At 54.3% G+C, this 27,163-nt stretch overlaps 1 protein-coding gene and 1 pseudogene across 2 annotated transcripts in view; both read right to left on the minus strand.

Moving 5' to 3' along the window:
* PARP1 (poly(ADP-ribose) polymerase 1) overlaps positions 1-15,917 on the minus strand; it is a 39,482-nt gene extending 23,565 nt beyond the window's left edge. Inside the window, exons 1-4 of one of the 2 annotated variants that reach the window (XM_045048477.1) lie at positions 15,696-15,917; positions 11,224-11,389; positions 2,582-2,697; positions 1,389-1,603 (exon numbers count right to left, since the gene is read on the minus strand). In XM_045048477.1, coding sequence (XP_044904412.1) covers positions 1,389-1,603; positions 2,582-2,697; positions 11,224-11,389; positions 15,696-15,815 — 617 coding nt within the window. In that variant the 5' untranslated portion in view covers positions 15,816-15,917. The remainder of the gene's footprint in view (positions 1-1,388; positions 1,604-2,581; positions 2,698-11,223; positions 11,390-15,695) is intronic. The other variant, XM_003999089.6, reaches the window with a different exon arrangement.
* Positions 15,918-23,745: 7,828 nt separating this feature from the next.
* LOC111558469 lies at positions 23,746-23,861 on the minus strand (annotated as a pseudogene).
* Between the last annotated feature and the right edge of the window lie 3,302 nt (positions 23,862-27,163).

Consider the following 27,163-nt stretch of genomic DNA (forward strand, 5'->3'; position numbering starts at 1 on the left):
CGGGGCAGAGAGAGAGGGAGACACAGAATCCGAAGCAGCCTCCAGGCTCTGAGCTGTCAGCACACACCCTGACACGGGGCTCGAACCTCTGAACTGGGAGATCGTGACCTGAGGAGCTCGAACCCACAAACTATGAAATCATGACCTGAGCCAAAGTCGGACGCTTAACTGACTGAGCCACCCAGGCGCCCCTGTACCAGACTTTTTTAGTAGGAGAGCTTTCAAGGTGGATATTCTGTCCTTTAACTTTTTTTTTCTTTTTAACGTTTATTTATTTTTGGGACAGAGAGAGACAGAGCACGAATGGGGGAGGGGCAGAGAGAGAGGGAGACACAGAATCGGAAGCAGGCTCCAGGCTCTGAGCCATCAGCCCAGAGCCCGACGCGGGGCTCGAACCCAGGGACCGCGAGATCGTGACCTGAGCTGAAGTCGGACGCCCAACCGACTGAGCCACCCAGGCGCCCCTAACTTTTTTTTTTTAATGTTTATTTTTGAGAGAAAGGCAGAGCACAAGAGGGGGGAGGGCAGAGAGGGAGGGAGACACAGAATCCGAAGCAGGCTCCAGGCTCCGAGCTGTCAGCACAGAGCCTGACGCTGGGCTCGAACCCACGAACTGTGAGATCGTGACCTGAGCCGAAGTCAGATGCTCAAGTGACCGAGCCCCCCAGGCGCCCCTGTCCTGAGGACTATTGACCCCCGATTTCCCACCTTTCTCACATACTCCACGGCTGCATGTGCTGCACAACGAACTTGTGTGTTACGACCCCAGACGGCGCAGGACAGCGGCTCGATGACAGGGAGGTCAGGGTCGCCCCCATCCTCACAGCCACAGCCACGGTCCAGGGAGCAGGGCGCACACCACGCGAAGCCCCTCCACGCCTCCCTCGCTGCGCCTGGGGCGCGGGGACCAGCAAAGGGAACGGGCAAGAGCGAGCGCCACCCAGGATCGGCAGGACAGGCTTACCGTCCCGACGTCAGCACCACGGGAAGCCCACACCGCTCCCGGCGCGGAACCAGGACGTGCCATCTGCTCCCCCCTCCCGGCACCATCATCAGACCCAGACGCACTGGGCCACGTCCACAGGCGCAGATGCTGCGGGGACGGGGAGCGGGCCGTGCGAGGGTCACAGGAAACGTGGTGGCTGGCCTAGGCGGGAGAGCCTTCCTCTCTTGGGCCAGGGTGGGGGTGGAGGGCTAGAGGGTCCCAGGTGTCTGTGGAGCAGACCCGTGTGAGGAACGCCCTGCACGTCCCCATGTCCTCTGCCCCCGCCCATCATCCCGTGCCCCTGCGTGCCGACCGTCAGCAAAGGGAGGCACGGGAGTGGCCTGGAATCCGCGCGGTCTCCCCGAGCCCCCCTCCCCTGCGCCTCCCACGGCCCCACACCCACCCTTCACTCTTCACTCCCGGGAGCTGCTTCTTCAGGGTCTCTTTATCCTCCGGGGTGAGGAGGCCGAAGCCCTTCAGCTGGCCGGCACTGAACTCGGGCCGGAAGCCCAGCTCCTCCCTGTTCTTGACAAAGCAGTCTGGGTGGTACCAGCGGTCAATCATGCCCAGCTGGGGCTTCTCCGGGTCCAGCATCTTCTTGGACAAGCGAATCTGGCCCTGCAGGAAAAACCGCACACGGTACCAAGAAGAGGGACGGTGACCCAGGGGCCTGGGGTGACGAGGGCCGGCGGGGCCTCGGGTCCACGCCAGGGGCGCTGTGAGGTCTGAATGTTTTCTGCCACCGAGGACTGTGCGTTACCCCGAGCCTCGGCGGCCCCATTTTATTTTTATTTATTACAAAAAAATTTTTTTAATGTTTATTAATTTTTGAGAGAGAAAGGGAGACAAGTGTGAGCAAAGAAGGGGGAGGGAGGGAGGGAGAGAGGGAGAGAGGAAGAGAGGGAGGGAGAGAGGGAGAGGGAGAGGGAGAGGGAGAGGGAGAGAGAGGGAGAGAGAGGGAGAGAGAGGGAGAGAGAGGGAGAGAGAGGGAGAGAGAGGGAGAGAGAGGGAGAGAGAGGGAGGGAGGGAGGGAGGGAGGGAGGGAGGGAGGGAGGGAGAGAGAGAGAGAGAGAGAGAGAATCCGAAGCAGGCTCCAGGCTCCAGCTGTCAGCACAGAGCCCGACGCAGGACTCCAACTTTCAAACTGCTAGGTCACGAACTGAGCCGAAGTCAGGCGCTCACCCGACGGAGCCACCCAGGCGCCCCTCAGCAGTCCCGTCTTCAATGGGGCCAGCTCCCGCCGGCCGTCTCCCTGCCCACCCACCCGGGCACTGGAGGACATGCTGACGCCGAGAACGTCCTCCCGGCCCGGAGCAGACTCGAGCAGAGCGGGCCTTGGAGCGCCTCCCAGCAATTCCGCCCACCCCGGACCGTGTCCGTACCCAGGAAGGGCCCGCGGGACTGGCAATAAACCCACGAGCCGGAATGCCACGTGGCCGCGCGGGCCAGGCTTACGAGCCCACGCCCGTGCGGTCTCCGCGGCACGTCTGACCGCCAGGGCCGAGCTTGCGCCCAAACCCACGCTTTCTCGAAACTTCCTCGAGACCCACGCCACGCCGACGCCAGAACCCGGGCGGCCCCAGCCCCGGCGCCCACCTTCTCGATCTTCTCCATGCAGCCCTTGCACGTGCTTCTGCTGGACTTGGCGTATTCTGCCGCAAAGTCGGCCAGCGTCTTCTCCGCCTTGCCGCCACCTGCATCCTGGCCTCTGCCTGGAGGATGGAACACAGCCACGTTCCCGTCAGCCTCAGGGGGGCCTCGTCCACGGGCCACCTCGGGCTTCAGGCGGGACGACCGGCCCCCCCTCACCCACGTCTGCTTCCAGCGGCGGCTGGCGAACAGAGCGCCTGTTCTGGCAAGAGACACAGCCCTTCCCCGGACGGGCTCTCCGGCTGGTGCCGGCTCGCCTCCCGGCTCTGGCGCCTCTGGGCCCTCCCTCAAGCGGCAAAGCGCTTCCGCCGCGCTTATCAGGAAAGCCACACGGCGTGCTAAATTCCAGGCCCACCTTCTGGTCTCCGTTACACTTCTGTTTATCAGAATTACGTGCTGGAATTAGAGGGAGTCTCTCGACACAGAAGGACACAAGGACACGTAAGAAACACAGCGAAGGCGGCACTTCGGAGTCACGGGGCGAGCCGCCATCGCGCAGTAAGAAGTCTCGGGGATAAACGGCCAGGGATGCGGGACCAGGGCAGATTCTTCCATAAGAGGAATTCCAAGACTGGATGTTTCTCTCCTAAGACCGAGAACAAGACGGGCTGTCTTCTCCCACCACGTCTAAGCAGCATTGAACCGGAGGCTCTAGCGAGTGCGTTCGCGCAAAAGAAAGAGCCAGAAGGTGTACCAATAAAGCCACCTCTACCTGTACGTGACGTGATTGCACGTGCACGATATCCTTGGGAATATACAAAAAAACGACTCCTACCATTAAGTGGATTGAGCAAATTTGCAAAACCGAAGGTCAGTATATAAAACGTTTCTAAATACACATAAACCTATTAGCGAAGAAAAGTAAGCCACGCGTCTGTTTAAGTGGCATTTGAACACATAAAATGCTTAAACACGGATTTACAAGACACCCAAACCCTCTACGCTGAAAGCATTAGGAGGTTGCCGAAATTAACGAGGACTCAAGTAAACGGAGAGATACCTCACGTTTACAGACTGGCTCAATTTATTAATATACCAGTACGTCAATCCAGTTTGATCCAGATTCCAGGTGATGCTACTCAAAATCCTCGCAAGTGTCCTTGGGCAAGAAATCGACACGTTTGCCACAAAATTTGTAAGGGACTACAATGGACCCAGAGAGGTGAACACAGTATTGAAAAAGGACAAAGCTGCAGGACTCACTTTGCGATTTCACAACGTCCCATGAAACTAGGAATTGAGGCTGTGGATGAAGACACCCCGCCGAGGGGCCCGAGTCCAGACAGACCTACAGTTACGCAGTCAGCTGGTTTTAACAAAGAAGTCTTTTCACAACTGGCGTGGGCACAAAACAGTATCCACACGGAACACACACAAAACCACCCCTTCCTCACACCCGACACGAACGTTCGGTTCGCACGGATCAAGAAACCAAGTGTGAACGCTGGAGCTACGGAGTTTCCAAAGAAACCTAAGGGAGTGATCTTCGCGATCTGTGAACAGGCAAACGTGTCTCAGGAGGCAAAAGCACACACCAAAAAAGAAGAAAATCAACGACTGCTCTTCATAAAACGTCAGTGATTAAACAAAAAGGCAGGCCCCAGAATGGAAAAAGGTATTCACACGTTATTTCCATCTAATAAAGGACCTGCCTCTAGAATATTCTAAGAACTCTTACAACTCAGTAAAGAGACAAAGGCGAGTTAAAACCACAAGGTCTCACTACACACCCGTCAGTGGCTAAGACCCCAGAGAATGACGGGGCCAAGTGTGGGCAAGGCCTCGGGCGGGGGGAGGGGGGGACAACTCGGGAGGACAGTCGCCCACACCTACTGAGTGAACCCCCGCTCCACTCCCAGGTCGTCACCCGGAGAAACAGAAGCTTGTGTTACATAGACACCTGGACACAAATGTTAACGGCAGCCGTACCTGCAACAGCCCAAAGCCGGCAACAAAAGAATGTGGAACAGACGGTGCTCCTTCCTGGGAGCACCCCTCGGCAATCCGGGGCACGAAGTGACCACACGGCCAACCCGAGGAGGCTCACAGGTGCCATGCTGTGGGGAAGGGGCTTCTGGGAGCACGTTCTCTCCCTCTTCTTTGGACATCCTAAGTCACACAAACTTCATCCGTGGGGACTGAGATCAGAGCAGTGGTTACCCAGGTGGGGAGGGTAAGAGAGAGGGCACAGGGGAACTTTCTGGGGGAACAGAAATGTTCCCGACCTCGATGGGGTGTATGTTACAAGGGGCACGCATTTGTCAAAACTCCCTGAACTGCATGTAAATTATTTTAAAAATTCCAGGTGAATAAGTGAAGAATAAGAGACTGAAAACCAGAGACTGAGCAGACAGGGCTACAGGACATTTCAAACAGGATGAGGCTTCCATGTGGCAAAACACAGAAATATGCTTCAAAGAGAAACGTCCAGGAGCACCCAGCTGGCTTGATCACAGGGTCATGAGTTCGAGCCCCAGGTCAGGGGTAGAGTGTACTTAAAAAAAAAAATCTTTGTATTGGGGCACCTGGGGGGGTGGGGCGCAGTCAGTTAAGCATCTGGCTCTTGGTTTTGGCTCAGGTCACGATCCTACGGGTCATGACTTTGAGCCCCACATTGGGCTTTGGGCTGACAGCCCGGAGCCTGCTTGGGATTCTCTTTGCCCTCTCTGCCCCGCCCCTAGTCGTGACGTGCTCTCTCTCAAAATAAATAAACTAAAAAAGGAAATCTTTGTATTAAAAAGATCTTGATAAAGAATTAGTACATTCCGTTTCACTTAAAAAAAGACAAAATGCCCTAAAAGATGAGGCAAGGACACAAACACCAAATTAACGAAACTTCTGATAAACACGGCGAGGTGTCCCACCCCTACCAGGAGCACAAAGCAATGAAATCCTCGAGGGTGAGGAGGTGGAGGCAGGCACGCAAATGCACGTGTCTAAGCGATGCGGGCGTCCAGGGCCTCAGATCAGGTCATTGCTTCGAGCGGGAATCCCACTTGTCAGAATGAGAGAACCGGACAGGTGCCCCGGCTGTACGAGAACTTGCAGCGGCTCAATCCGCAATGCAGCGCGACGGCTGAAAACCCGTGGCTGGACTTGAACCTGGTTCTTGCACCCTCGGCATGACCTTAGCCCGGTTACCTCACCTCTCGGTGCCTCGTCTATGAAAACTGACTCGGGGCTGCTGTGAGGGTGCCATGACATCAACGTGTCAAGGGTCTTGAACGGTGCACAAAATTTAGCAAACCTTCAATCAACAAATACCGCACACCTTCACAAAATAACGATGGAGCCTTACGACTCTCAACATGGAAAATGAAGGCTGAATTATAAAATGTAGGTCATTAGGGACGCCTGGGTGGATCAGTCGGTCAAGCGTCCGACTTCGGCTCAGGTCATGATCTCACGGGTTCGAGGCCCATGACTGGCTCTGTGCTGACTGCTCGGAGCCTGGAGCCTGCTTCAAAATCTGTGACCTGCTCCCCCCCCCGCCGTCCCCAACTCGCACGCGCGCTCTCTCTCGAGAATAAACATTAAAAAAAATTTTTTTTTTAATTTTTTTTTCAACGTTTATTTATTTTTGGGAGAGAGACAGAGCATGAACGGGGGAGGGGCAGAGAGAGAGAGGGAGACACAGAATCGGAAACAGGCTCCAGGCTCCGAGCCATCAGCCCAGAGCCTGACGCGGGGCTCGAACTCACGGACTGCGAGATCGTGACCTGGCTGAAGTCGGACGCTTAACCGACTACGCCACCTAGGCGCCCCCCCAAAAAATTTTTTTTTAAGTAAATAAAACGTAGGTCATCACTAATCACTAGGAAAATGCAGATCAAAACCGCAGGAGATAACACTTCATGCCTTAGGATGATCAGGAGAAACAAAAACCACACACACAGACACAAAACCCCAGACGACAAAGTGCTGGTGAGGGTGTCAGGAAATTGGAAACCTGTGTGCTGCTGGCAAGGCTGTAGAATCACGCGGCCCGTGTGGAAGACAGTATGGCAGTTACACAAAAATCTAACACAGAATTACCGTGTGACCCCGCAAATCCGCTTCTGGGCACGTACCTGAGAGAACAGAAAGTGGGGTCTGGAACAGGTATTTGTACACCGACGTTTGCCTCAACGTGGGTCATAACCGCCAAAGGGTGAAAACGACCGAAATGTCCATCGGTGGGTGAACAGATTCACAAAACGTGGTCCGTCCGTAGTACGGATACGGCCTTAAAAAGGCAGGCAGTTCTGACCCCTGCTACAACGTGGGCTCTGAGGACACACGCCAAGTGTGTGGTTCCACTCCCACGAGGCACCGGAGCGGCCAAATTCAGACAGAGAGAACCGCGGTTGCCAGAGGCTGGGGGGGGGGGGGGGGGGAGGGGGGGGACACGGCAGGTGCTGCAGATGGGTACGGAGTTTCAGTCTGGGAAGATAAATTAGTTCTGGAGGCCACGGGGGGTGATGACCGAACCACAGAGCGAATATACCGACGTTGCCGAAACGGACCCTTACGGGTCGCTAAGATGTAGATATTATGCCGTGTGTGTTTCACCACACACACAAAACTAAGCATTTAATACGGATGCGCTTGGGGGAGAATCCCATTTCTGCAGGGAAGAAATAACGTTAACACACGTGAATCGACATTTGAACAGAAACTTTTCTTTCCTCCTTTTTAAAGATATTTTGTGGGGCACCTGGGTGGCTCAGTCGGTTAAGCAGCCGACTTCGGCTCAGGTCACGATCTCGAGGTCTGTGGGTTCGAGCCCTGCGTCGGGCTCTGTGCTGACAGCTCAGAGCCTGGAGCCTGTTTCCGATTCTGTGTCTCCCTCTCTCTCTGACCTTCCCCCGTTCATGCTCTGTCTCTCTCTGTCTCAAAAATAAATAAAATGTTTAAAAAAAAAAAAAAGATATCTTGTCAGACTGTAGGCTTGTCTTTTTGGGTTTTCTTTTCTTAAGTTTATTATTTTGAGAGAGAATCCCAAGCAGGCTCCGTGCTGTCAGAGCAGAGCCCAACGTGGGGCTTGATGACTTCACAAGCGCAACACATTTATAACAAACTTACTGTGCCTTTTCCTATCACCAAATCACGTAAACTTGCCGTTACTCTCATTCTGGAGTCTGAGCCGGGTCCCGGGCCTCCCAGCTTCCCGCAGACCAGTGCCAACCGGAGACACACGGGCTGCGGCGCAGGAAGGACGGGAGAGCCCAGCACCGGCGTCCGCCGAGGCCCAGAGTCACAAGACCGGGTTCAACGGAGAAGGGCCGGGTTAGGAAAGCAGAGACAGAAGAGCGCAGTCGGGGGAGACTTCCGACAAGCGATGGGAAACTATTTCAGGTTCAAAGGCGTCTGAAGCAAGTTAGGTTTGTGGTATCAACAAGCGGACTCGAGTTGACGCGGAAGACCCGGAACGGCCCACACGATCCTGGAGGTGAAAAAGTCAGAGGACAGACAGCATCTGACCTCAGGACTTAGGGTCCAGCTACGGCCACAGAGACGGCGTGGGGCTGGGAGGACAGACCGCTAAACAGAGCAGCACACAGATCAGCAACACATCCGCCGTCGACTGATGTCTGACAAAGGGGCAAATGTGACATACGGGAGAAAAACCAATCTTCAGGGCGCCTGGGTGGCTCAGTTGCTGAAGCGTCTGGCTCTTGATTTCGGCTCAGGTCTTCACCTCGCGGCTCATGAGTTCAAGCCCCGCACCCGCGCCGTCAGCGACAGCCTGCTTGGATCTCTCTCTCCCTCTCACACCCCCCCCCCCACCACCTCAAAATAAAAAAACACAAAACCAAACAAAAAAAGAATTTTCAACGAGTGGTGCTGGAATAACGGACAGCAGCACACAAAAATCAATGCAGGCACTCTGCACCCTTTACAAAACTTAACCTAAAATGGACCGCAGACTTAAGTGTAAAAGATGTACCCGGAGAACAGACAAGAATCAGGGCAGGACTGTTCTGTCCCAGCACAGGACACGGGAGAGAAATCTAGCTGACCTTGGCATGGCGATGGCGTTCCCATGCAACACCATAACACGACCCGGAAAAGAAAGAATCCGTCAACTAGCCGGACTTCCTAAAACCGGAAACTTCTGCCCTGTGACAACGTCAAGAGGATGAGAGAAGGCAAGCCGGGACGAGAGGTCTGCAGAAGACCCCTGATAGATGACGGCTCTCCTGGATCTACGAAGAACTCTAAAACCCAATGATCACAGGACAAATGACAAAGGGGGAAATATCCAGCGTCCTCACAGGAGCAGAGCTGCAGACGGCAAGTAGCTCAGGATGACATTATCTGCGTCACGGAGCCAGGGGACTGCAAATTAAAACAGGACACCTCTCCGCACCCATCAGAACGGGCCTGACCCACAGCAGGGACACCCCTGAGGGCTGGGGAGGAGTCACCCCCTCGCTGCCGGTGGCATGCAGAACGGTGCAGCCGCCCCGGGAGGGTTTGCTGGCTCCTTAGAAAAGTAAACAGACTTTCACCGTATGATGCAGGAATCACGCTCCCTGGTCATTTACCCAAACGAGCTGAAGACACGTCCGCACAGACAACTGCACGTGGACGTTTACAGTGGTTTTGTGGTTTCTCAAACCTGGAAACAACCAAGATGTCCTTCTGCAGGCGAGCGGACAACCCACGGTCCGTGCAGACAACGGAGTATTATCCAGCGCTAAGAAGAAATGGGCTATCAAGCCATGAAGAGACACGGCAGAACCTGAAACGCACATTTTTTTTAATGTTTATTTACTTAGAGAAAGCGTGCGCACGCGTGGGCACACGAGCCAAAATCAAGCGCTTGACGCTTAACGACTGGGCCACCCAGGTGCCCCTGAAACGTACTTTTCTTTCTCTTTTTGAAACGTTTATTTATTTTTGAGACAGGGACAAAGCACGAGCAGGGGCGGGGCAGAGAGAGAGGGAGACACAGAATCTGAAGCAGGCTCCGGGCTCCCAGCTGTCAGTACAGAGCCCGAGGTGGGCGTCGAACCCACGAACCGTGAGATCACCACCTGAGCCAAAGGCAGGCGTTTAACCACTGAGCCACCCAGGCACCCCTGAAATGCACGTTTCAGAGTGAAAGAGGCCAACCTGAAAAGACTACATACTGTGTGATTCCAACACTTGACACTTGAACAACGCGCGAGTTGGGGCGCGGACCTCCTCGTGCACTGAAACCTGTAACTTTTGATTCTCCCCGAAAGGTAACTACCAACAGCCTACTGCTCCTAGCCAACAGTTGATCAACACCTAGTCTTCCGCGGATTTGTGCCTATTAAATACCGTCCTCACAATAAAGTAAACCACACACGAGAACACGTTATTAAGAAAACCATACAGGGGGTGCCGGGGCAGCTCAGTCGGTTGAGATTCGACTCTTGATTTCAGCTCCTGTCGTGATTTCATAGTGACGGCTCCTGAATTCAAGCCCGGGGCTGACAGGGAGGAGCCTGCTTGGGATTCTCTCTCCCCATCTCTCTCTGCCCCTCCCCGGGTCATGAGTTCTCTCTCAAAAATAATTAAAAAAAAAAAAAAAAAAAAAAAAAAAAAAGAAGGAAGCAGTTACGGAAAAGGAAAAACGTTTATGGTACCATACTAAATTTATCGAGAAAGATCCACGTACAAGTGGGCCTGCACGGTTCAAACCCATGCTAAGGGCCAACTGTACACCGTCCAGACCCATAAAATGCACATCACCAGTGAGTGAGCTCTTGATGTAGACTATGGACTTTGGGTGATAGCGAGGTGTCAACATAGGGTCACCAGTTGTAACGGAAGCACCGCTCTGGAGGAGACAGAGGGAGAGGCTGTGGCCAACACGCGGGCGCAAGAGGTCAACGGGAACGCTCTGCACCCCGCGTAACTTTGCTGCAAACCTAAACCCGCGCTAAAAAAAAAAAGGCCGATGAGAAACAAAATGGCAACGAGAAAAGAAAAAGCTACCTTTCCCAGGAGGCTGGCTGGCTCAGTCACCAAGCATGTGACTCTTGACCTCGAGGTTGTGGGTGGGTTCGGGACCCATGATGGATATACAGATTACTTAAAATCTTTTTTTTTTTTTTTTTTTTTCAACGTTTATTTATTTATTTTTTGGGACAGAGAGAGACAGAGCATGAACGGGGGAGGGGCAGAGAGAGAGGGAGACACAGAATCGGAAACAGGCTCCAGGCTCTGAGCCATCAGCCCAGAGCCCGACGCGGGGCTCGAACTCCCGGACCGTGAGATCGTGACCTGGCTGCAGTCGGACGCTCAACCGACTGCACCACCCAGGCGCCCCAGATTACTTAAAATCTTACACACACACACACACACACACCCCAAAAAGAAAAGCTCCATTTCCAGCATCGTGAAAAGTTAAATACCCCGCCACAGGACAATCCCCAGTCACCAAAGTGCCCCTGAAATAACACACTGGCATCATGTTCTCCACACACGCACGTCTGAAAAGGAGGGGGGGCGGGGGTGGGGTGGGGAGCAGCTAAAGGGCTCAATTCTTTGCTCTCTCAGAAAAGGTCCCGGGGAAGCTCCTGAGTTGGGGCTGGGGGACCAGACCCGCTGCCTTCCCGGTCCGTACGCACCTGTCACCCCTCCAGCCTCTGCGGTCTTCTTGACTTTCTGCTGGTCGTCCCACCTGAGCTCGGAGAACCCATCCACCTCTACGTCAGGGTGCCGGATGGAGTGGCCGACCTTCCAGAAGCAGGAGAAGTGGTACCAGTGTGGGACTTTTCCGTCGAACATGGGCGACTAGGAGAGAAGCAGAGAGAGAGGTGAGCCAGCAGCCGCCCCCGCCGACGCCCAGGCCTCAGCAGCCGACGTTCCTGTTCTTAAAAAGGAGGACAGCCGTGCCATGTTCTCCACATCACACACAAAGTGGGAAACACGGCATCTCTGGAGGTCCTCCCGAACCGCCTGGAAGACTGCTGCCTTTCGGTGCTGAGGCTGTGCTCTCTGGATGAGGGACCCCGCTCTGTGACCTGACCCCACCTCTCCGTGCCTGCCGGGGAAGCCAGCTGCCACCCCACTCAGGCCTGGACTCAAAGGGCCCGTGTGGCCCAGAAAGGGCTCTTCTAGCACCTCTGCAGTTGGAATAATGAGAACAAGTCGCAGATCGTGCGCAAAGAAGGGAAAATGTGTCAGGAAACAGTGTCAGGCTGGCAGCAGGCGCAGCGAGGGGAGTGGAATGAACGGACTTCTCTGAGGGAGGATCAGGGGACAGAAGCCCCCCCCCCCCCCCCCGGCCTTCAGTATGAGGGAACTGCAGATCCGGTCACGGGGAAGCTGCTTCCCTGCTCGTGGTGGCTTCCCGATGCTTCGGGCTCCGGGCGTCCCAGAGCGACGCGACAGCATCAGGCCCCCTGCCCCGGAGCCCGAGCTGTCCGGCCTGACGGAGCGGGGGGTGTGGACGGGGGCCAGGCAGAGCGGGACTAATGCTGGCATCTACTGGGTCCCTGGCGCCGTGCACAGGCCGTCTGGGCCTCTGGGTAGAAGCGGCACCCCCGTCTCGCAGATGTCTGGGGGGAGCGGCACACAGTTGGCAAGTGCCTCAACCCCGCTCGAACCTGACGCTAAGGTCCTTCCGCCACGCCATTCGCTCGGCAGGAAGAGCTACCTAAAAACGCACAAACGGTTCTGACCAAAGCGAGGGAGGCCCCAACCGCCTGCTCTTATAGAAGATAAAGCCAAATGCCATGCGGGTGGAAAAAAATAAAAATGAAACAGCATCAAAAATAAATACCACGTAGAAATTTTCGGATGAAGCTGTCGGACAGGAGAAATATTCTGGAAAAGCAGAGACAAGTTCTCCCAAGCAGCCCCCCACCCCCCACCCCGGGGGAGTGGCCTCACAGTGTCACAGATTCAGACAGAAGGTTCTCACCAGGGCACGCCAAGGGCTCTGGAGCAAGCAGCCTTGTGTGCAGCACATCGCTGTCCTCTGGGCCCAGATGCCCCACGGCCCTACTCGGTAGGCCCCCACCTCCTCGGGCCCCCAGAAGGCTTTTCCCCAGCTCCCCACAGGTCAGGGTGAGTATTCGGTCAATGCCCCTGTCCTGCACCAGGTAGGAACACCTCACGTCCGGAGGGGAGACCGAGGAGGGCGGGGAGAATTCCTGCTAAGGAAGAGACGGCCTCCAAACCCAACAAAAGGCCCTGGAGAACGGACTTGTGCTGTGTTCTGGGTCTCAAGGCTCCACCAAAGTAGCCAACACACCCAGAAGCGTCCGGCCACCGTGCCTGCACATCTCAGTGGCTTCCACGTAGCTCCTCGGGCCCCGGAGCCCCTTGTCTATCCTCCCCTGCAATGCTGGGTCACATTCACGCAAAAGACGCAGGTGGCCCAGTGCCTTCGCCCCGCACCGGAACACGCGTGGCATTTTTTCCCCGGCTCTGGTGGGGCCCCACACCTGCCCCCTAACCTTGGTCTGGGGGCCGTGTCCCAACCACCGACGCAGCGTGGGGTGACCGAGAGGTGCAGCCCAAGGGTGTGCTCACAGCACTAGCTTGAGGGGAGAGGGGGTTTGTGGGGGCTCCCATCCTCCCTTGAGAGGAAGGACCCCTAATCAAAGCAAGGCTTCACCCCAGAACTTGGGACTGATGAGGACACGGCAGGAAGGGAACCAGAACAAGGTCACCAGACGGTGCTTCCACTTGGCAGCCCTGAGAGGCAGCATCTGTGTACCCAGAAAACACCGAGCACCTCCCGAGCACCAAGGTCCCCACCGGGCCCCTCTGCTTCCACCTGCACATTGCAGGCCAGAGTGCGGCCTGCCACCCCGCACACAGCACAGAACGACACAGCGTGTGTGACCCGCGGTTTGCTCCAGCCCAACGCAGGACGAGGAGCCCGGCACAGCCCTCTCCCTGCCCAAAGCACCCCCCCCCCCCATGGCTGAGAGGCCCAGTGGATCCCCGGAGCTTGTCTCAGGGCCCACCACCTAAGGTATCGGGTATCTGATAACAATCCTCCCATACAAATGGAAAAGAAAAGTATTGAAATCCAAGTGGGAGAAGAATGACTTCTTTCTTTCTGACCTCCACCAGCTCGGCCTACAAGACCAGACTTTCCATTCTGAATTAAAACTCCACCCCCAGTTACAGTCCCAGAAAACCACTTACATTTAATAATTATTTCTTTCGCCATCAAGGGCCCAGAATGCTAAATTTTATTTGGTCCAGGAATCAGTTCCTCCGTAGGGCCCTCCCCCACTCCCCCAGACGCAGGACCCCTCCTTTGTACCCAACAGCGTCGCTCAAGCTTTACACTGTCTGTCCTTCCCATAGGACAGGGTCCTCTCTGGCTGACTAGAGAAGCCTACGAATGTCCCTTTTCTCGGAGTGAAATTTAAACACGCAAAATGGACCACACGAGCTCACAAGAGAAACCGATTAGGCTGAAGTAATCATCAAAACACAGAAATCCAGTGGGATACAGTGAGCTTTAAAGCATTAAATAACAAGATTTAGCACCTACTCTCCCAACTGCAGTAACTTTGAATACTGATGAGCATAACGGGTTATTTTGAGAAATCCCCAACAAACGTAAAGTGATATAAAAATATCTGTATTAGTATTACTGCTGGTGACAAAAACCCACAGGTACAGATTTTACTTTTACTTTGCTGCTTATATACAAAATTAGGAAATAAGGAATCTTATCTAGCCTTAGTAACCGCTAGAGATGTAAATTTCTTCCAGAAATGTAAATTTCTTCTTCAAACCCCCAGATCTCCCAAGAGCCCCTTTGCTGTGAGGGAGCTTCTTCTTTTGATTGTTTGTAAAATGTTAATTCCCATGTAGTTAACACCGTTATGGGAGGAAGCTTAAGATCAGGCAGCCCCTACATTCAGGTTTAAGATCAGAGAGCCTCCGTGGGAGATAATACTTTCCAAACGGCAGGCCTCGTCTGCTTTTCCAGTCTCAACTTCCTGCCCCTTCTGTGCGTAAGAAATGCTGACCAAGCTCCCACCCAGGCACTCCATGCTGGTGCACAGCCCTCTGGGGTGGTACGCGCCCCAGTACGGCACGGTCTGTTTACCAGTCATCTTTGGCTTAACCAAACTGGTGACTGCCAAGGCAGGGGGTGGGGTGGTGGTCTCTCCCTTTGCCCCTAGGACCTAACCCGGTGATGCTCCGTGTTCACTGAATGCTTACGCATGGGGCGGCAGGCCCTGAGGGTACGATGACAACACAGCCTCTATCTGGACGTACCCACCCTTCTCCAACTGGTTAAGTACTGAAAACCCAGTGAAGACTATCTGGTTGTTCCTAAAACACGCTGCTGCCTCACTGCAGGGAAGGAAAATCAAGTTACCTGGACCGTGAGCACTGAATACAGCTACCAGAAGGTTCATGTTGGAGGGGAGGAGGGCAGGGACAACCAGCATATTGGGGGCCGGGGGATTTGGGAGCTCCCCCCCCAACCACACCGTGGCAGGGGCCTTAGGTCATACACCCCGGGGGCATCCCCCACGTGCCCAGAAGCCTCGAGGGGTGAGGGGCACCCCTGCAGCCACTCTTACTCAAACGAAACAGCTGGAAAGGCCTCAGAAAGAGAGCGCGCCTGTGAACGTGGAAAGTTTGGGGGAAATACGATTTCAAACCACGAATGAGGCCAAAAGTGAATGCAGTTTCCGGAAAGGACACGGACTCGCATAGTTTTGCACAATTAAGAAAAAACCGAGAGTGAGCGAGTGTTGAAACGACACTGAAAACCAGATTAAACGAATCCTTACACGCCAGTCGCCATCACCAACGGAGGACAAAAACCTTCCAGCACGAGGTGGGTCAGAACCGGACCGGCTCCAAAAGCCCACGCGTGCATTCCCCCGGCGGATGGCAGGGAGACGAGGAACCCCCCCCCCCCCCCCCCGCCGCCCCCGACCCCGAAGCAGAGCTACCGCGGCCCCCAGCTCTGCAGAGCGGAGGGCACCGCCTGCCCCGCCCCGGGGCAGGCTTTCGCGGGCGGGCGGGCCCCTGCGGGCAGCCCCTCCCCCTCGGGTCCCCCTCCCCCTCCGGAGCCCCCCCAACGGCGCGCACAAAGCGCCGCGCGCACCTGCACCATGATGGCCATGCGCAGCGAGTCCTTGGGGATGCTCTCGCTGCATTTCTTGCAGGACGCGCGCCCGCTCTTGGCGTACTCGACCCGGTAGAGCTTGTCCGAGGACGCCGCCATCGTCCCCGCGCACCGCCGCCGCCGCTCCGGGAGCCCCGCGCCGCGACCTACACCCGCCGCCGCCCGCTCCCCGCTCCCCGCAGGCGCCCGAGCGCCCCGAGCCGCCGCCGACCACGCCGCCTCCGCCGCTCCCCGCCGGACTGCTGACGCCGCGCCACGGGCACGCCCCCCGCGCACGCGTCCTCGGGGCGGGGCCAACGCGCGCGCATCCTCGGGCACGCCTCTCCGCGCACGCGTCCTCGGGGCGGGGCCGCCGCGCACGCGTCTTCGGGGCACGCCCCCCCCCACCTCCCCGCCGCGCGCGCCCTCTGCGGGCGGGAGGGGCGGTGTTTCCCCTGTGCCGGCGGCTGCGCCTGCCCGGCGGGCGGAGGCTGCGGGCAAGGGGCGGGGCGTGGAGCTCGCTCCGCCTTCCAGCCCGTCCGTCCCCGGGGTGGAGGGGCTGGCCTGCTTCCGCCGCGAGCTCTGCCCCGGTTCCCCTGCTAGTAAGAGCTCCCCAGTGCCCTGGGGACTGTCCCCGAGCGCCGGGGCCCAAGCGGACCGGCGCCAGCACCGCATCGCGAATCGGGTGCACGGATTCACCTCGCAGGTGTTTTCGCGCACCTGGCAGGTAGGCTCCTCGCCCCTCGAAGTTGCCGTCATTAGAGGACCTGCTGCTATAGAACTGTTTTTACGTTTCTGTTTCAATCCTATTTTGTGATTTTATTTTACTTTGTATTTTATCTTATTTTATATTTTAATTTCATTTTATTGTATTATAATCCTATGCATTTTATTGTAGCCATATAAAACATCACAGTAGCTGGGGCACCTGGCTGGCTGGATTGGAAGAGCGTGGGACGCTTGACCTCAGGGTCGTGAGTTCGAGCCCCACGTGGGCGTGGCGCCTACTTTAAAAACATAAATAATAAAAATAAAACATTGTAGTCCTACGTGCTGTATCTGAGAATACTCAGTTCTGGTAGGGCGGACGCGAAAAATGAACAGGACCGATGAAACTCATGAAGCGTGGTCCGCATGGAGAAGAAGCAAGCTAGTAGCTTAAGACACTTGACGTTGAGCAGGCAGGTAGGTTGCGAGGCATAGGGAAGAATCTTAGGTATGGCGAAGGTAAATAGAATAATTGGGCTCTGCGATGGAACAAATCAAATAATTAGCAACGAAATCGAAAGACGTGATCGTTCCACTTCCGGGTTCGCCCCCTGGTGCTCACATGCTCCCGTTGTGGCCCCATCGGCGCTGCCCAAGAATTGCAGGTAAAACGCTTGTCTGTTCACCAGGCTACTTGTGACCCGCCGCGCTTGTCCGTGTCACTGTGAGTGGGCTCCAGGCTCTCCGTGGAGGGGCTTTGAGCATTCTCAGCCCCAGGATTCGTAACCCCACTGCCTGGCTGGCTGATGCAGCGGGAAGAGAAACACACCCACACTGCATGACCCAGGTTCAGATGGCGTGCTCGCCTGCCTTGCTGGACTCTGTGTGTGTGATCTACCCGGTCTTGAGGCTCTTTCTGCAGGAAGGTTAAATCAGGCGTTTCAAGTTGTTTCAAGGAACCCCGTAGCTCAAGCGTCTTACTTTGGTTTGTGTGGCTTTCTCTCCCGTGACTTCCGGGATAGCTCGCCCGATAGCGGTGCCTGTGGACTTCGCTGGGCCGCGTAGGGCTCCTGGGCGCCCTCGAAGGTCAGGAATTCCTGTCCTGGGACCCAAAGGAGAGCGAGCCATATCCGACTGCTTGCTCAGCGTTTTGGCTTGGGTGTCTTAACGTGCTTCTCCAGTGATGTCCAAAACCTCCCCGTGAGCAGCCCACTCAGGATGAGGCCCCGGTTCTCCCACTGCTTACGCCAGACACCTTAACCCTTCTCTTCTGTCCCACACCCAACCCGTCACCAAATTCTAACTTCTGACTCCAGTGGTTTTTTCTATTTTTAATGTTCCGCTACCCGTGCACCTGCTGCCTCCCACTCTCTACCTTCACAGCTGCATAGGGAGAGGGGAGGCTCTGTCCTCCTGGCCTCTGCGGCTGCCACCCCCTGGCTCTGAGGGGGGGTGGTGTCGCAGGGTCACTTCCCGGCGCCTCGCAGGGGCTCGGACTCATGGAGCATGAGATCATGACCTGAGCCGAAGTCGGACGCTTAACCGACTGAGCCACCCAGGCGCCCCTATTTTGCTGAGTGGTGCCATGCACTCACAAATATTTGTTGAATGAATGAATGAGTGAGTGAATGAACGAATCCCTCACTTGGCATGTCCTCTACACAGACTGTTTCATAATAACATTCCTTCACGCTTAAATAGATTTTCATTCTTTACAAAAGGCGTTCATAAACATTGTTTCCTCCTTACTATAATGCTCCATAAAGCTAGGTTTAAAAAACCCTAGTAACGGATCGTATTTACTTGGAAGCATTCAGTCTGTCCACAAAACAGCTGCCGCTCCCCCTCCCCCAATCGGTAAAACAGAACAACAATTATTTCCTATAAGCTTCAGGAGAAGAAAGTTGGAAGCCGCCATGCGGTCAGGTATAACATACCAGGTATAGCTAATTTGCACCAACAAGAACCTGCCTTGAAGGTCGATGCTGATTCACAACCCGAACGCTATGCCCGGTGAGGTTGGCGGCTATCGAAAATACCACCGGGGGGCGCCTGGGTGGCTCGGTTGGTTAAGCGTCTGACTTCGGCTCAGGTCATGATCTCGCGGTCCGTGAGTTCTAGCCCCGCGTCGGGCTCTGTGCTGACAGCTCAGAGCCTGGAGCCCGCTTTGGATTCTGTGTCTCCCTCTCTGCCCCTCCCCTGCTTGTGCATTCTTTCTCTGTCTCTCTCTCTCAAATATAAATCAACATTAAACAAACGGACAAAAAGAACACTCTGGGGGGCGCCTGGCTTGCTCCTTCCGGCAAGTTTGCACAGAGCACCTGTGATGACATTCTCCTGTGGGCTACGTAGGGTCTCCTCCCCCACGTATGGGGGTTTCTCCCCAACAAGGAGAAGAATCAGCCCCCAACCCCGGGCAGGACTCAGCTGCCCTTCGGACTCTCTCTGCTTCTGTTTGGGACATCTTTGTCGTAGGAAAGTGACTTCTGGCACACGGAGGTCACCACTACAGTGTTTCCCGACCTGCCTTTCTTGTGTTTTCTTCCACGGTGGGGACGCAGGATCTTCTCAGTTTTGCTTAAGACGTTCCAGGTAAGAACTCTGATGAAACCATCGTGTGTCAGAGGCGCCCTCCTGGACCCACCCACAGTGACCGAGAGGTCCGGGAGCTGTATTATGGCCATGTGGGTGGGGCGAGGGGGGGGTCCCCCAGAAAAGAAGGTGCCAGGCAGACCGTAGTCCTTCCAGTTTGCCTCACGAGAGACTGACAGCTGGTGGCCTGAAGGCCAAATTCAAACACGCAGTATTGTCTCGATCAGGTTTAGAATGGTTTGAAACCATTTGTTAACATTTCAAAATGTGGATATTTTTCATAAATGTCTGGATTTCTGTGTGTTTTTTTTTAATGTTTGTTTTTGAGATAGAGAGTAAGAGAGAGAGCAAGGGAGGGGCAGAGAGAGAGGGAGACACAGAATCCAAAGCAGGCTCCAGGCTCTGAGCTGTCCGCACAGAGCCCGATGCGGGGCTCGAACCCACGAACTGTGAGATCGTGACCTGAGCTGAAGTCGGACGCTCAACGGACTGAGCCACCCAGGCACCCCTGCGTTTCTGTTTTCACCTGAAAAATGTCGAACTGTGGGAACATTGGGCCCTGTGTTCTCACACGGGAACGTGGCTGGAGCCCAACGGGGGCTGCTCATTAACAACCGGGTCCTCAGCACCCCCCCACCTCTCCCTACGTCCCTGTTGTAATTGTCCGCTGCTGTCCCCCACCCCTACTTACGTCTCTGTGTTGTCACACTTTATTTCTTTCCAGTGTGTATTTAATTTTTTTTTTTAACATTTATTTTTTTGGGACAGAGAGAGACAGAGCGTGAACGGGGCAGGGGCAGAGAGAGAGGGAGACACAGAATCGGAAACAGGCTCCAGGCTCTGAGCCATCAGCCCAGAGCCCGACGCGGGGCTTGAACTCACGGACCGCGAGATCGTGACCTGGCTGAAGTCGGACGCTTAACCGACTGCACTTAACCGACTGCGCCACCCAGGCGCCCCTCCAGTGTGTATTTAAAGCTACATCCCTTATCCTGTAATCAACCATCCAAAACGATGGGGCGGAAGACAACAAAAATCCTTTCTGGGGGCTGGCTGGGCTCAACCAGGTGCCTGTCACTCAGGCTCTGGGGGGCTGCAGTCGCAGGGGGGTTGGAGTCCTGTCCGAGTCGTCTTCCTGTGGGGGCTGCCGCCGGCCCCGGACAGGTGGCTTCTCCTGGCGGCCTCAGGACAGACTCCGTCGCTGTGCCCCATGCTCTGCCTTCTTCCTTCCCTTCAGCCCCATCCTTTCCAGGAGCTGTTCTCCTTTTCAGAGGAGAGAACGGAGACCTGGGGGGGGACACGCCCAAGGTCACCCAGTATGGAGCCTGGAGCACCGAGCCCAGCCTTTCTCTGCAGATCACAGAGCCCCTCCCCCCGGGTCTCGCTCTCCCTCGTCCTCCCCACCGTCTGTGCGAAAGCGGAGGTCTCCCGCGCCCCTCCTGTACCGTGTCCAGAGCTGGCTCCCCTCGGCAGGAACTGTATCACCCAACTTTTCTTTCTCTACGCCGGCTTGGTGTCTGATATTTAGGTGACCCTCAGAGAAGAATTATCCGAATTTTGTAGGTGTCTGTGGCTCTCAGTTGTCTGTCTGGCCCCCAAAGGAACCCAATTCCTGGGGTGGTGTGGGGACGGGGGTGGGGGATGGCTGAGCAGGAGACCGGGAACCTGTCCCCACGAGCTTGGCTGTCCACTGTCCCAGCCAGGCCCACGGAACCTGCTGTCTTGCAGGGGGAGGGGGCTCGAGAGACAGAGTCTGGATGACCTTAAGGAATTTACCGTGATTTTCCTTCGATCAGTATAAACAACAGAAACCAACAGAAAAGATTAAGTGATGTGCACATAAACAGAATAAAGAGTGAGAATCTGTCCTCCTGTCCGTCCCTCCCGTTCCTACGTTTGAGAGGTCGCCCCTGTGACCGTATTGTTTGACCTGTGTCCTGCGAGTCTCTTCCTTCCCGCCCCCCCCCCCCCCCACACAGAGTTTGAGATCCTATGATGGACACACTGTACCCTAATTTGCTTTAATATCCCAAAGGCATCTCTTCCTGTCAGAAATAGGGGACACGTCGTTCATTTTAACGCCGTGTGCAAATTCATAATACAGATGAACTACACTTCTGTTGGTTTGTTGGTGTGCTGGGAAGGATGGGATGTTATCTGCATGCGTGTTATTCATACAGGGTTTTCATAGTTCACACGCGATAGACACGTCCTTTTTGTGAAATGCTCGGATCTGCTCTGTCCGATGCAGCAACCATAGGAACGGCCACTACAGAGCCCGGAGGGGTGACGGGACTGAGAAGACGTGTACAGTGAGTGGGTAAATGCACATCGGATTTTTGAAGACTTGGCACAAAAAAAAAAAATGAAGGGAAATAGCTCGTTAGTAATTTCTTTAGTTTGCTCCAGGCTCCGAGCTGTCACCACGGAGCCCGACCTGGGGATCGAACCCACGAACCGCGAGATCACGACTTGAGCCGAAGTCGGACGCTTAAGCGACTGAGCCACCCGGGCGCCCCAATGTGTATATTTAGAGCTACATCCATGATCCTGAGTTATGCTCTGACCACACTGTTCAGATTTTGTAGGTCTATTCTACTTGGTGGTTGAAAAAAAGTTATTCTATTTCCATAAACATTCTAATTGCAAAAGAAAATTGCTTGTAATTATGCAAGTAATACATGATTATCGTTTGCTTGTTAAAATAGAGACGGTTTGTGAGTTCGTGGCCTGCCTTGGGCTCACTGCTGTCAGCCTGTCAGCCCAGAGCTTGCTTTGGATCCTCTGTCCCCCACTCTCTGACTCTCCCCTGCTTGCGATCTTCCAAAAATATATAAACATATATTTTAAAAACCCCCAAAAAACAAAAAAGAAGTGGGGCACCTGAGTGGCTCAGTCAGTTGTGTCCAACTCTTGATTTTAGCTCAGGTCATGATCTCACGATGGGCAAGTTCGAGCCCCGCATCTGGCTCTGCACTGACGGCACAGAGCCTGCTTGGGATTCTCTCTCTCTGCCCCTTCCCTGTGCTCGCTCTCTCTCTCTCTCTCTCTCTCTCTCAAAAAAAAAAAAAGGAAGCAAGCTGTAGACTGGGTGAGTGTATTTGCAACAGGTGCATCTGACAAAGAATTTGAACCGATAAAACCTTACAAAACCCCGCCACAAATCGATACCGAACAAACGAGCCACCCAATAAAAAGTGAGCGAAAGACTTGAACAGACAGCTCGGGCCGGTAAGCACATGGGAGGAGCTCAGCACCGGGAGTCAGCAGGAAACACGAATTAAACCCAGTAGCTGGGCTACTATTTCACCCCTGCTGGAGCGGTTACGCCGGAGAAGACCGTGAGGACGTGGAGTAAATCGAGCTTTCCACGCTGCCGGTGGGATCACAAAACGGAGCAACCCCTCCGGAGAAGCGTGTGGCGCTTGCCTATAAAGTCGTGTGCGTGCGTATCTGCACCACGATCCAGGACTTCCGTTCCTAGGTGCCCCGGAATCAGGAAGACGTACTCCGTGAAAAGACTGTGAAGAATCATGGCGACTTTCTTCACGGCAGCCCGACACTGGACACAAGCCACCTACCCATCTGCAGGATAACCGAGAAACCGTACTGTGGTCTCACCACGGGCTCCGCGAGGCCATAAAAAGCAACGACCTACGGATACATGCAACACTGTGGGTAAATCTTAAGCCGTGTTGAGTAAAAGAAACCAAATGCAAAACGTTCATACTGTACGATCCCCGATCCCTGTGGGAGAGGCTAGAATGAGGCAGGGAGACGGAGGATGGCTTGGGAGGGGCATGTTCAACTTTCTGGGGCGACTGAAACGTTCTAGATCTTGTTTTGGGTTGTGGTAACTTGGATGTTTACCATTGCCAAAACTCACCAGACTGATGATCTCACGGTTCGTGAGTTCAAGCCCCACGTGGGGCTCTGAGCTGGCCGTGCGGAGCCTGCTTGGGATTCTCTCCCTCTCTCTCTGCTCCTCCCCACCCCCAAAATAAATAAATAAACTTAAAAAAAGAATACGCGAATACGCTTTAAAAAAAAGACTGATAATCCGTTTTGTGTGTGTGTGTATATGTATATATATGTATATACATATATCATCTTTCCTTTGTTTATCCATCGATGGATTGTTTCCACCTTTCAGCTGTCGTGAATAATGGGCCTATGAGCATAGGTGTACAAATAGCCATTTGAGGACCTGTTTCCGCTTCTTTTGAGTAAATACCCACGGCGGATTATATGGTGATTCTGTTTTGAAATTTTTGATGATTCACCGCACCGTTTTCCGCAGGAGTGGCACCATTTTCACAACGCCCAAAGGTTCCATTATAGCCACATCTTTACCAACATTTGTTCTCCGTTTTTTTCTGATGGTTGTCCTCCTGATGGATGTGAGGTGGTATCCCATTGTGGCTTTGGTTTGCATTTCCCTAATGACGAGTGATGTTGAGGCTCTTTTCATGTGCTTTTGGGCCACCAGGATGTCTTTGGAGAAATGTCTAGTCAAGTCCTTTGCCCGTTTTATAGTTGGGTTATTTGGTTTCTTCCTTTGTGGTTGGGTTGTGGGAGTTTTGTATTTACCTTCTGGATGTGAACTAAACCCATTATCAAATGTGTGATTCGCACATATTTCCTCCCATTCCGTAGGTTGCCAGCCCCGTGGATTGTGTCCTTTGACACACAGAAGTTTTAACCTTTGATGTCGTCCAATTTATCTGTTTTTCCTTTTGTCACCTGTGCTTTTGGGTCATAACCAAGAAATCAGTCGCCATCAGGACTGATGTTTTCCGCTGTGTTTTCTTCTACCGATAAGAACAAATACTACACTTGATCTTAGCTAAAAGGCCGAGAAGCGATTCCGCTATGTTTTCTTCTAAAAGTTTTATAGTCTATGCTGTTACTTTTAGGTCTTTGATGTGTTTTGAGTTAATTTCTGTATACACAAAATACAATAAGTAAGGTAAGAGTCCGGCTGCATTCTTTGGCATGTGAATGCCCAGTTTCCCCAGCACCATTTGTCGAAGAGACTGTCCTTTTCCCATCGAATAGTCCTGGCGCCCTTGTTGAAGAGCCGTTGGCCACCAGCTCGAGGGTTTGATTTCTGGGCTCTCTATTCTGTTCCATCGGCCGATATGTGTGCCTTCCTGCTGGGACCACACTGTTTTGATTATTGTAGCTCTCTAATAAGTTTTGAGATCAGGCAGTGTAAGACCCGTAACTTTATTCTTCTCTGCCCAGAGTTGTTGAAACAAAACTCAGACAACCCGGCAGGATTGACCAAAAGATAAAAGAAGGTGCAAACAACGTCTTGACTGAAAAGGGGGTCCCCAGAGGTTTCCTGTCGAGCAGGTGAGCACAAGACACATGACAGGTCAGGCGCGAGGCGGGTGGGGACACAGCCTGGCCCGTGGCCGGGAAGAAGTCCGGGACAGATGTCTCCGGACACCTGCCAGTGTCTGCCGCGTTTCCATCTTGGGTCGTTGCTCTTCCTCAGCAGGAAGTGGCCTTTGCGGTAAAAATAACTGTGTCCTCACAAACCAAGAAACAGACTCTTAACTCTAGAGAGCACACTGACGGTGGTCGCCAGAGGGGAGGTGGTGGGGGATGGGTGGGCCAGTTGATGGGGATTAAGGAGTCCACTTGCCGTGATGAGCACGGGGTGATGTAGGGAAGTGTTGAATCACTTTACCCGAAGCGACTAGAACATGTCTGTTCCCTAACTGGAATTTCAATAGAAACTTAAAAAAAAAAAAAAAAAAGAGGGGCGCCTGGGTGGCGCAGTCAGTTAAGCGTCCGACTTCAGCCAGGTCATGATCTCGCGGTCCGTGAGTTCGAGCCCCGCGTCAGGCTCTGGGCTGATGGCTCGGAGCCTGGAGCCTGTTTCCGATTCTGTGTCTCCCTCTCTCTCTGCCCCTCCCCCGTCCATGCTCTGTCTCTCTCTGTCCCCAAAATAAATAAACGTTGAAAAGAAAAAAAAAAAAAAGATAGGGTTTACACTATTTCCCACTTTATAATTATTCTTCATACAAGTTTCTAGATGAATATTATATATTTCCATAAATTTTGTGTGTGTGTTTATTTTTGAGACAGAGAGCGACAGAGCGCAAGCAGGGGAGGGGCGGGGAGAGAGGGAGACACAGAATCCGAAGCAGGCTCCATCCACTCTCGGAGCTGTCAGCACAGAGCCCGACGCGGGGCTCGAACTCACGAACCACAAGATCATGACCTGAGCCGAAGGCGGACGCTTAACCGACCGAGCCACCCAGGCGCCCCATATCTTGGGTCGTTTTAAAAACCAAGGCGTGGAGGAGGAAGGAAGGGCGGCATCCCGATCACCTGAACACAGAACCCGAGCCCTCACTGGGTTTGACCATATGTGGCTCTCGCGGGGTGGGTGGTGTTCAAACGTGGTGGCTCTGGGTTGTCTGCTCACGTGTGTCTTTGAGGTCGTATATTTGTCTTTGGTTTTGTCTTCCACAGCCCATGGCCGGGGATTGTGCATGGGGAAGCAAGGGTGGGCGTGCGCTCCCGTGATGGGGGTCCTGGTGGATTGTCTTCTGCCCGTGGGAGCCGCCGTTGCTCCCGGGCCCCCCACGCCGGATGTGCCCTCGTCACCTTGACTGTGGCCCGGGAGACACCCCCCGCCCCGTGGTGTCTGGGCATGCAGCTCCCCTAACCCTCTCTCACCTCCGTGGTGAACTTCTTCCCAAGCGTTTCGTGGGGCTTTGCACGCACAGCCCGCCCTGCCTGCTGTGTGCCCTTGGAGACTCTCTGGGGTATTGGTCCCCCGGGTATGGAGTATCCTAAGGGCTGTGATCCCAGGTGCTGTCTGGACATCTTCGGGCCTCACAGGGTCTAACTGTGAGTTCCCGGGACCTCCCCCGACCCAGCAGGAAAGGCCCCCCTCCCCCGCCTGGCTCCCCCACCAGCTGGCCCCGCTGCACCCCAGCCCCCTGGACCTCAGTCTCGGTGTCACCTTCCTGCCAGCCTGAAAAATCACTCAACAAACCCATCGTCACCCTACCTTCTTCTCACTACGGAGCCTGCCCCCCCCCCGGCCCCTGCCTGTCTACCCTGCCCCCTGGTGCAGCCTGGGTGGCCCCTCAGGGCGGGCGGTGTGCCCTTCCTAGCGGTGAGTGTGGGTTGCCGACCTCAGCCGCCCTGTGTCCCCTGTTTGGCCCTGTCCTGCTTTTAGGGCAGGGATCCCTCCTTCACCCGCGGGTGAATAGGAGGTGATCGGAGCACAGTGATGGCAGGTACTCTTTCTCCTTTTCCCGTGTCGTATGGGTCTATCCGTCTACCTTAATCATGTCTTCTCTGGGGAGCCTGGGGGGCTCAGTCAGATGAGCGTCCGACTCTTGATTTCTGCTCAGGTCGTGATCTCACGGTTCGTGGGATTGAGGCCCGTGTCAGTCTCTGTGCTGACAGCTCAGAGCCTGCTTGGGATTTCTTCTCTCTCCCTCTCTCTCTCTCTCAAAATAAATAAACTTAAAAAACTGCATTTCTTCTCTGACTTCACAGGGACTTGGTATTTTAAATGACATGAGTATTTTAAATGACATGAGGTATTTTAAACGACATGTACTCAGTCTATCTCCCGGTAATGTCCTTGGTTTTTATTTATTATCATCATCATCATTATTATGGGGGGGAGGGGCAGAGAGAGAGGGAGAGAGAGAATCTCAAGCGGGCTCCAAGCTCGGCTCAGAGCCCGAGGTGGGGCTCGATCCCACGACCCTAGTATTGTCCGTTTGTAATGTTATTTTTATTTATGTGGTGTCTGATTGCCGAGGAGACCAAGTATCTTTTCGTGTGGCATGAGCTATGTCAATTTCTTCCTCTGTGAATTTCCCCTACTATCGTTAAAAAAAATCCCCCCATGTTGTCCTTTATATTAGGCTTCCTGCTTTTTTTTTTTTTTAATGACATACACACGTTTGACTTTATTTCCCTGTTTGCTCCCAAGTCCCAAGTGCTCCTTCCCACACGCTCCGTTCGTGAACGAGGCGGCCCGAGGAGAAAGCTGTGACCTGAGGGAGGCGCTGGGAGAGGCTGGCGGGGGGGGAGGGGTGTCTTCGCGAGGGAGAGGCCCCTTTCCTAAAAACCCACAACATCCACGGTCTTGTTGTTTTCCCTCCTGATCTGTAATTCCTGCGCGC

This window comes from Felis catus, chromosome F1 (assembly GCF_018350175.1).
Source record: "Felis catus isolate Fca126 chromosome F1, F.catus_Fca126_mat1.0, whole genome shotgun sequence".
Taxonomy (NCBI): Eukaryota; Metazoa; Chordata; class Mammalia; order Carnivora; family Felidae; genus Felis; species Felis catus.